We start from the raw sequence: 10,451 nt of genomic DNA, 5'->3' as shown, positions 1-10,451 counted from the left end.
AAGAACTAGTGGATAACGAACCCTGAGATAGATCTAACAGTCTCAGGGCCGCATCATGGGTAACCTGCGGACCCATGAATACCGCTTTAAGAGCTTCAAGAAAGTCTTGATGTCTCAGAGTAACCACATCAGAGCGCTCCCATAGGGGAGTCGCCCATTCTAAGTCTTTTTCTTGAAGTAAGGATATGATAAAGCCTACTCTGGACCTCTCCGTAGAGAAGCGAGAAGAGTTGACCTCTAGGTGTATCTGACACTAATGAAACCACGACATGATCTGGCATCGCCAGAATACCTGTTTGGCAGAGCAAGTCGAGAATCATGTGCAGATGTCACCATGGTCGGAGGTTTATCCTCAATAGTCTTGAGCCACGACTCAAGTACTTGTATGTAACGGTGTAACTGCTGATATTCTGCCATATCTGCCAGACCCTTGGCTCAGTCCTAATGTTACGGGGGGCTGTCTGATAATAAAACCCAAAGGAATATCAGACAGTCAGGGTCCACCGTGCAAAGACTCTGCTGCAGACTATGGCAGAGGATAAGAGGTATATAAGTGTGCCACTGTAAATAGTAATAGCACAAGTGCAGAGTGCAATACCTCTGTTAAACTCACAGAGGAATATAATTAGGAAATAAAGCAATTCCTCCCTTGCTTGGAGGGTGTGTGGTATGGTCTCTGTTAATGGTCACAGAGACAAAAGCAGTGAGTGTGAAATGGCCCCTACCTAGGTCCGTTCCTCTAGCGGTGCCAGGAGACGGACAGCAGCGTAAGCCACACAAAGCTCCTACCTGCGTTCGCTCCACTAGTGTGCGAGGACACGAACCACTAGATATGGCACCTGCCTAGGTCCGCTCCACTAGTGGTGCAAAAGAGACGGACAGCAGCATAAGCCGCACAAAGCTCCTACCTATGTTCGCTCCCCTAGTGTGCGAGGATACGAACAACTGCCAGACGCAGTATAAGGAACGTTACCTTAGCGGCAACGTCTACCTACGAGTATAATCACAAGGCCCAGCCGGACCATGTGCCTCAGGCACCTGCCTATGTCCGCTCCACTAAGGTGTAAGGATACGGACCGCAGCCGAAGCTGTAAGGTATAAGAACACTACCCTGCCGGTAGCGCTCACCTAGCATAGACAGAGAGATGCCTAGAGAGACGTGCACAGAGCGTCTACTCTCATGCATGAACCAAGAGGACTGAGCACCGGGCGGTGTGCGTCAGGGTCTTATATAGACTCTGTGCCTCATCCAAGATGGAGGACACCAGAGCCAATCCGCTGCCAGAACGACAGCAATGACGTCACGCTGGCCTATCACCGAGCAAAGCGTCACAAGCACATGACCAGCGACCAATCGGCATAGAAGGTGTCAGAGACATGTGACCACGTGTCACAAGCACATGACCAGCGGCCAATCAGCTTAGAAAGTGTCAGAGACATGTGACCTCGTGTCAGCGATGATGTCACCCGCACATGTGCAATGGCTCCAAGATAGGACTTAGTCTCCAGCGCTTGCACATGTGCAGTAACAAGAAATCCAAACATAGTCTCCAGTGCCACAGCAACTGTAACAGCCCCCTTCACACGCACGTGTCTCCGGTACGTGCTAAGTCCCTGTCTGCATGTACCGGAGACATGGGCACATGTAAACCCATTAAAATCAATGGGTTTATGTGCACGCACGTGAGCAGCCATTGGACCGTGCCTCCGTGTGGAGCAGATGTGAGCCCGTGTGCTCCACACGGATGCATGTCCGTTTTTCTCCGGCAGCACGGGTGTCACACGGCCCACATACAGACCACACGGATGTAGTGTGGATGCGGTCCCGTGTGACATGCGCCGAAGAAACACACATGTCAGAGAAAAAAAATAACAAACCTTTACTCACCATCTCCAGCCCTCCTGTCTCTGCTGCTGCTGTCACTTGCTGCTGACCGCCGCTCATTATACTCATTTAATATTCACTTCACTGTGGCCGGAAGCAGCAGCAGCGGGGAATCGGCAGGGCTGGAGACCGAAGATCAGCACCACGGACAGCGACGCCACGGACAGGTGAGCAGAAAGTTCTTGTTCTCCGTGTGTTATCACGGATAACACATGGAGAACACACGTAGTGCCATAAACACGGCTCACGGAGGGGAAAACGCACTTTTGACACGTCCGTGAAACACGTGTGTGATTTTCACGAACGTGTGAAGGAGGCCTAAGACTGTAAAAAGGGTACTGCTGCTACTTAGGCTACTTTCACACATCAGTTTTCTGTATTCAGGTACAGTCCTTTTTTTTGCCGTATCCAACGTTTCCGGTTTTGTTGTGCAAACCGGAGCAAACCGGACCCACCGGATCCGGTTTTAAGCGGATCCGTTGTGAACGGATCCGGAAAAAAACGGATCCGGTGTGTCCGGTTTGCATCCGTTTTGCATCCGTTAGGCTACTTTCACACATCAGTTTTTTCCCATCAGGTACAATCCGGAAAAAAACGGGTAAAACGGATCCGGTACCGCATCCGTTTTATCCCCATAGACTTGCATTGTAACCGGATTGTACCTGATGGCTTTTCGTTGCATCCGGTTTTTTCCGGATGCGGCAAAATTTAGCAAAGCGGCGGCCGGAGGCAACGTATCTTGCAACGTTTTTTTGTCCGGCAAAAAAACCGCATCGCGCCGGATCCGGCGCGATACGGCGTGTTTTACAATGAAAGCCTATGGACGCCGGATCTGGCGCAATGCGGTAAAAAATGGATGCGGCTACCGGATCCGTTTTTGTAAACTGCGCATGCACCAAATTAATTAAAAAAGCTGATCCTTCAAAAAAAAGGACAAACCGGATGCAAAAACGGATGCAAACCGTATCCACCGGATCCGGTTTTGTACGCATCCGGCATAACGGATCCGTTAAAAACCGGATCCGGTGGATACAGTTTGCATCCGTTTTTGCCGGATCCTTTGCATCAGGAAAAAAAAGGATTGTGCCTGAATGCAGAAAACTGATGTGTGAAAGTAGCCTAATGTCCGTTTTTTGACGGATCCGTTTTTAAAACACTAAACAAACAATTAACGAGTTCCGTATTCTGATTGGCTATTGGGAAAATATAGTATATATACAGTATTTTGAAGCATATATTACAGAATGAAGACAGAGACAAGCAGAAACCATGGATGCTATTCTTGCAAATTACACAAAGATCACTGCAGATTTTATATTTGAGGCAAATCGCTTGGCTATCATCGTCAGAGAAAAGGAGCGACAGCGACTGAGGCGTCAGCGACATCGACGCTTTTGGATCCATCCCCTGACTGCCCAGAGACTGACACGTGGGGTGTTTTCAACCCTATACCTGGAGCTCCGTGGAAACCATGAAAAATTCACAAGCTATGTCCGGATGGCAGTGAATAATTTTGACGTCCTCCTTGGCCTTGTTGCGGACAACATCCGTAAAACGGACACCTTCTGCCGTTACTCTATAACACCCGAGGAGCGTTTGCTGGTTACGCTTAGGTAAGTTTTTTTTTTTTCGAACTGTATCCTCCTGTAAATTGACTTTTAACTGTAATGTGTTTGCTATTATTTTTTTATAATTATTGTCTTTCCTTTACAGATTCCTTGCAACTGGAGAGTCGCTTTCGTCCCTCCACTACCAGTTTCGACTAGGAATTTCCACCATCTCGGGAATCATTAGAGACACTTGCCAAGCCTTGTGGGATTGCCTCCATGAGGATTTCATCCCCCAGCCCACCAGGGACAGATGGCTTGCAATTGCTGAACAATACTATAACATTTGTCAGTTTCCAAATTGCCTTGGCTCAGTGGACGGCAAACATATAAGAATTGTGAAACCTGCTGCTTCGGGGTCAGAATACTACAATTATAAAAAGTATTTCTCAATTGTCCTAATGGCAATAACGGATGCGGACTACAAATTTATCTCAGTGGACATTGGCGCATATGGGAGATCCAATGACTCGCAGGTCTTTAAAATGTCCCCAATGGGGCGGCGAATCTATGGGAATACTTTTGATTTCCCTCCTGCAAGACCTCTTCCTGGCACATGTGAGCCCCCAATGCCCTTTGTTTTTGTGGCCGACGAAGCCTTTCAACTCTCCCAACATCTGTTGAAGCCATATGCAAGCCGTGGATTGACGCAAACACAAAAAATATATAATTACAGATTATCCAGAGCCAGAAGAATGGTGGAATGCTCCTTTGGGATACTAACCAGCAAATGGCGAGTGTTGTTAACAGCCATTAATTTAAACATTGAAACTGTTGATGAAATAGTGAAAGCATGTGTGGTACTGCACAATTTTGTTTTAACAAAGGAACCTTTGTCCTTGGATGACCAGAGTTTGGAATCCACCTCTTTGACTGACTACACCAGTCCTGGATTTAGGAGTAGTGTTGCCTGTTCAACAATACGTGACAAATATGCTGACTATTTTGTGTCCCCAGAAGGTAGAGTAGATTGGCAAGATCAAATGGTATAAGATTTTTGTTTAGTTTTATAACAAATAAACATAGTTAAAAATAAATTAAAAAATATCTGGTTAACCTTGTTAATTTTAATCTTTCACTCGCTTTAAAAATTTGTAATTTTTACACCGTCAAATTACAACATGTTATGTTTTTGTATTACCTTTATTATTAACTTAACTTGCAAAATAATATTACCCCCCAAAAAAAACAAGAACAAATAAATACTTTTCAACAAAAAACTTTTATTTTTATTACATAAATAAATTATAAATTGGTATATCTTGGGCTTGGGGTGGAGATAGTACTGGAGGGGCTGACAGGTGGGAACACACGCACAGTTGGAGTATTGAGGGTGGAAAGTGGTGTTGGTGGTGGTGGTGGGGAAGTAACAGAAGGTGAAGGTGTGGTTGAGAAACCAAGAGGGAAACCAGGAGATGGGATGGGATTTGGTAAGGATTGAGGGGTGGAGTGGAGGGATTGGGAGACAGAAGAGGTGGCGGGTGAATTAGTGGCTTGAGTTGGGGTCATGATGGGTGTGGAAGGCGAGATGTGGTAGTGGGAAGGAAGTGTAGGGGCAGATGTGGTTGGGAGCTGGTACTGGGCCGCAGGCTGGTACTGGGCTGCAGGCTGGTACTGGGCAGCAGGCTGGTACTGGGCAGCAGGCTGGTACTGGGCAGCAGGCTGGTACTGGGCAGCAGGGGGAGTAGGGACAATGGCTGGAGGGGGGGCAGGTGCTGGAGGAGGGGTGGGTGGAGGTGGTTGGGAGGAAACCTGCGCCAGAGCCTGCCGTGTGGCTTGCATTACATGCATCTGCTGGTCAGGAGATAGCTTTTCCATGCGCTCTAGTACGGCTTGAAAAAAACAATGATTGGGTGATTTACTTGCATCTAAATGCAGCCTGTCCAGACGCTTGCACAATTCGTGTGTATTTTTTTCCATATTGGCATTTATGAAGCTAAAAGATGAACGATTTTGTTCGGCTAATAATTGAATGGCGTTCTGGAAGGCTGCATTTAAATGCAAGAACTCGGGCGCATAGCTCTTTTCCTGACCCCTATGACGCTGACGCCCAGAACCCAAAGGTGTTCTACTGAGGGCAGCAGTGTCAGAGGGGTGGGGTAGGGGAAAAGCTATCTCATCACCAGCAGCTTCAGGTAATGAAGTCTCACGTGAAGCTCCAGCGCAGGTGGATGGGACAGATGTCGATGGAAGGGAAGGTTCAGATGGGTGGGGTCTGTGCCTGTGTTCCCCAGTGGCGGACTGTTCAGGGATCGCTCCTGTCGGGTTCGATGCAGGCTCCTGAGTGCTGCAGACGGTGCTGGTAAAAAGAGGAAAAATAAAACAATAATTAATTTAATTGCTATACAGTGCCACTGAATAAAAAAAAAAGGCAAAAAAAAACAGACATAAAATATTATACTTTGTACATATTGTGTGGAATATTTACCTTCTGCACACCATAGTTGTCCGGAGGAACGACAACGCTCTAAAGTAACGGTACTTCGATCTGCGTCCTCCGGATCCACTCGGGGCCTGCATCTCTTGATTCAACTCCTTTTTGAAGCGATCCCTGATAGACCGCCACCGCTTCTGAAGTTTGTCACCTGAAAGTGGAAAGCACAAAGTGGTTAGTATACAACACATTACATCCTGCAGCATAACCTACTGAACTGTGAATACTTACGCTGTTTCTTCTGGCCACGAGAATTGAGCTCCCCCCAACCTTCTACCGCTGCGTGGCATACCTCGTCCCAGAGTCGACGGGTTACGATCGAATCAGCGTGGCGGCGGTCAGCCATGTTCCACAGCGGCTCCCTCTCTCTAACTTCATCGATGAGGAGGTCGATGTTGATAAATCCGGCCTCCTCACCGTCAGAATCGGGAGCACGCTGTGATGCCTGTTCAAAGAAACAAAAAAGAAATTAAAAAAAAAAAAAAATTATACCTAAATTCACACAGACATGAAAAAAAAAAAAAATAAACAAAAAAACTTACACTAAGACCACCGCCACCTCGACGACGACCCTGGGACGGTCTTGGGGGAGCTCTATCGTGAGCCCTAGAAGTTGAAGCCTTTAGTGAAGGAAAAAAAAAACATTATTTACTTATGTGTTTGGTGTGCTGTGGTAAACAATTCCTGTATGAAACTTACACTCTGACCGCCCGCTCCTTGTATTTCTCCACCCCTTCCGTCATCTTCTGGCAGCATCTCCTGTGATGTTTCGGCCACCTATGTAAATGTCGTTTATTAAAAAATTTTTTTTTTTTTTTTTAAAAAAACACCATAAAAAAAATATATACCTCAGTTTGTGAACCGGAGGGCGGGCTACCAGAAGACGACATATCTTTTTCTATAACAGGCCTCGCACAGCAAATGGCTTGACAAAACTGTGCCCGCAACACTGCACCTGTAAAAAAAGAAAAAACAATGTCTAAGTACATGTACGCAGCTCACAACAGTGATCTGTGGACAGTACTGTGGACATTACCTCAGGGACAATCTCCGCCACAACAATTGAAGACTGGCACCGAACCAAACTGGCACTGCAAATGGCTTGACAAAACTGGGCCCGCAACACTGCACCTGTAAAAAAAGAAAAAACAATGTCTAAGTACATGTACGCAGCTCACAACAGTGATCTGTGGACAGTACTGTGGACATTACCTCAGGGACAATCTCCGCCACAACAATTGAAGACTGGCACCGAACCAAACTGGCACTGCAAATGGCTTGACAAAACTGGGGCCGCAACACTGCACCTGTAAAAAAAGAAAAAACAATGTCTAAGTACATGTACGCAGCTCACAACAGTGATCTGTGGACAGTACTGTGGACATTACCTCAGGGACAATCTCCGCCACAACAATTGAAGACTGGCACCGAACCAAACTGGCACTGCAAATGGCTTGACAAAACTGGGCCCGCAACACTGCACCTGTAAAAAAAGAAAAAAAAATGTCTAAGTACATGTACGCAGCTCACAACAGTGATCTGTGGACAGTACTGTGGACATTACCTCAGGGACAATCTCCGCCACAACAATTGAAGACTGGCACCGAACCAAACTGGCACTGCAAATGGCTTGACAAAACTGGGCCCGCAACACTGCACCTGTAAAAAAATAAAAAACAATGTCTAAGTACATGTACGCAGCTCACAACAGTGATCTGTGGACAGTACTGTGGACATTACCTCAGGGACAATCTCCGCCACAACAATTGAAGACTGGCACCGAACCAAACTGGCACTGCAAATGGCTTGACAAAACTGGGCCCGCAACACTGCACCTGTAAAAAAAGAAAAAACAATGTCTAAGTACATGTACGCAGCTCACAACAGTGATCTGTGGACAGTACTGTGGACATTACCTCAGGGACAATCTCCGCCACAACAATTGAAGACTGGCACCGAACCAAACTGGCACTGCAAATGGCTTGACAAAACTGGGCCCGCAACACTGCACCTGTAAAAAAAGAAAAAAAATGTCTAAGTACATGTACGCAGCTCACAGCAGTGATCTGTGGACAGTACTGTGGACATACCTCTTCCCTGGAGCACTGGACTGGAGGACAGCAGAAGTTGAAGTCAGGAACCAACGGCAGGAGGTGTGTAGAATGTGCTGGATCCTTTTATAAGTTTTGTGATGATGAAAAAAAAAAAATTTGCGCATGCTCTGTTTACCAAACCGGATGCGGTCACCGCATCCGGTTTAAACCGCATTGCGCCGGATCAGGCATGCATAGACACCCATTGTATACAATGCCGCATTGCGCCGGATCCGGCAGAATGCGGTTTTTTTAAGGGGCAAAAAAACGTTACATGATACGTTCTATCCGGCCGCCGCATTCAATTATTTTGCCGCATCCGGAAAAAAACGGATGCACCGCAAAGCCATCAGGTACAATCCGGTTACAATGCAAGTCTATGGGGATAAACCGGATGCGATACCGGATCCGTTTTATCCTTTTTTTTCCGGATTGTACCTGATGGCAAAAAACTGATGTGTGAAAGTAGCCTTATGAACAGTATTTTGCAGACTCAAATTAAAGGCCCTGGCTTTCTCATTGCAAAGTCAAATAGTTTAACCCCTTAAGGACGAAGCCAGTTTTGTACTTAATGCCCAGGCCATTTTTTGCAATTCTGACCAGTGTCCCTTTATGAGGTTATAACTCTGGAACGCTTTAACGGATCCCCGTGATTCTGACATTGTTTTTTCGTGACATATTGTACTTCATGATAGCTATAAATTTAGAACGATATTTTTTGCTTTTATTTGTGAAAAAATCGGAAATTTGATGAAAATTTTGAAAATGTTGCAATTTTCAAACTTTTAATTTTTATGCCTTTAACCCAGAGAGTTATGTCACACAAAATAGTTAATTAATAATATTTCCCACATGTCTACTTTACATTAGCGCAATTTCTGAAACAAAATTTTTTGGGGTTAGGAAGTTAGAAGGGTTCAAAGTTCATCAGCAAGTTCCCATTTTTTCAACAAAATTCACAAAACCATTTTTTTAGGGACCATATCATATTTGAAGTGACTTTGAGAGGTCTAGGTGATAGAAAATACCCAAAAGTGACACCATTCTAAAATATGCACACCTCAAAGTACTCAAAACCACATCCAAGAAGTTTATTAACCCTTCAGGTGCTTAAAAGGAACTAAAGCAAAGTGGAATGAAAAAAAGCAAAAAATGAAATTTTACCTAAAATGTTGCTCTACCCCAAATTTATTCACTTTTAGAAGAAATAACACAACAAAATGGACCCCAAAACTTGTTACCACTTTCTTATGAACGCGCCAATACCCCACATGTGGTCAGAAACCTTTGTTTGGACAAATGGGAGGGCTCGGAACAGAAGGAGCAATATTTGAATTTTGGAAAGCACATTTGGCTGAAATAGATTGCGGGCACCGTGTTGCATTTACATGTCCGCTAAGGTACCTAAACAGCAGAAACCCCTCACAAGTGATGCCATTTTGGAAACTAGACCTCTTAAGGCTTCTATCTAGGGGTACAGTGAGCATTTTGGACCCACAGGTACTTCACAGATTTTGATAACGTTACATTGTGATATTGAAAATTTTCATTTTTTTCTCAAAAATGTTGCTTTAGCATCAATTTTTTCACTTTTTCAAGAGGTAATTACAAAAATTTGATCCCAATGTTTGTTATCCACTTTTTTATGAGCGTGGTGGTCTGAAACCTTTGTTTGGAGAAATGGGAGGGATTGGAACGGAAGGAGCAATATTTGAATTTTGGAAAGGAAATTTGTCTGAAAAAGATTGCGGGCACCATGTCGCATTTAGAGAACCCCTAAGGTACGTAAACGGCAAAAAAAAAAAACACAAGTGACCCCATATTGGAAACTAGGCCCCTCAAGGAATTTATCTAGATGTTGAGTGAGTACCCTGAACCCCAAGGTGCTTTACAGACATTTATAACGTTGAGCCATGAAAATAAAAAAATAAAATTTTACCACAAAATTGTTACTTCAACCAGGTAGCTTTTTTTTCACAAGGGTAACAGGAAAAAAATCACCATGAAATTTATTGTGCAATTTCCCCTGAGTTTGGTGATACCTTATATGTGGTGGAAATCAACTGTTTGGGCACATGGCAGAGCTCAGGAGAGAAGGAGTGCCATTTGACTGCAAAATTGGCTGGAATCAATAGCGGACGCCATGTTGCATTAGGAGAGCCCACGAGGTGCCTAAACAGTGGAGGTCCCCCACAAGTGACCCCATTTTGGAAAATAGACCCCACAAGGAATTTATCTAGATGTTTGGTGAGTACCCTGAACCCCCAGGTGCTTCACAGAAGTTTATAATGTTGAGCTGTGAAAATAAAAAAATATATATTTTTACCACAAAATTGTTACTTCAAGCACATAGCCTTTTTTTTAACAAGAGTAAAAGGAAAAAAAATCTGCATAAAATTTATTGTGCAATTTCTCCTGAGTATGCTGATACC

General features: G+C 44.8%; 1 protein-coding gene across 1 annotated transcript; it reads right to left on the bottom strand.

The window, feature by feature from the left end:
* Window positions 1–4,592: 4,592 nt before the first annotated feature.
* On the bottom strand, window positions 4,593–6,875 carry LOC142244369 (uncharacterized). The gene is made up of 6 exons (XM_075316579.1): window positions 6,775–6,875; window positions 6,626–6,703; window positions 6,469–6,546; window positions 6,158–6,371; window positions 5,921–6,077; window positions 4,593–5,791 (listed from the first exon to the last, which is right to left on the bottom strand). Exons 1-6 carry the CDS (start codon window positions 6,814–6,816, stop codon window positions 4,738–4,740), a joined length of 1,623 nt encoding a protein of 540 aa, XP_075172694.1. The 5' UTR covers window positions 6,817–6,875; the 3' UTR covers window positions 4,593–4,737.
* Between the last annotated feature and the right edge of the window lie 3,576 nt (window positions 6,876–10,451).

Source organism: Anomaloglossus baeobatrachus, chromosome 6 (genome assembly GCF_048569485.1).
Source record: "Anomaloglossus baeobatrachus isolate aAnoBae1 chromosome 6, aAnoBae1.hap1, whole genome shotgun sequence".
NCBI classification, from domain to species: domain Eukaryota; kingdom Metazoa; phylum Chordata; class Amphibia; order Anura; family Aromobatidae; genus Anomaloglossus; species Anomaloglossus baeobatrachus.
Note: the sequence above shows the minus strand (reverse complement) of the source record. Positions and strands in the feature narration are given on the sequence as shown.

Excerpts from the sequence above, each read along its gene's own strand:
- LOC142244369 (XM_075316579.1), bottom strand. The coding sequence starts at position 6,816 with ATGTCGTCTTCTGGTAGCCCGCCCTCCGGTTCACAAACTGAG. Across the intron at positions 6,078-6,157 it reads TCGTGGCCAGAAGAAACAGC|GTGACAAACTTCAGAAGCGG; the intron begins GTAAGTATTCAC and ends TTCCACTTTCAG. Across the intron at positions 5,792-5,920 it reads ACAACTATGGTGTGCAGAAG|CACCGTCTGCAGCACTCAGG; the intron begins GTAAATATTCCA and ends TCTTTTTACCAG.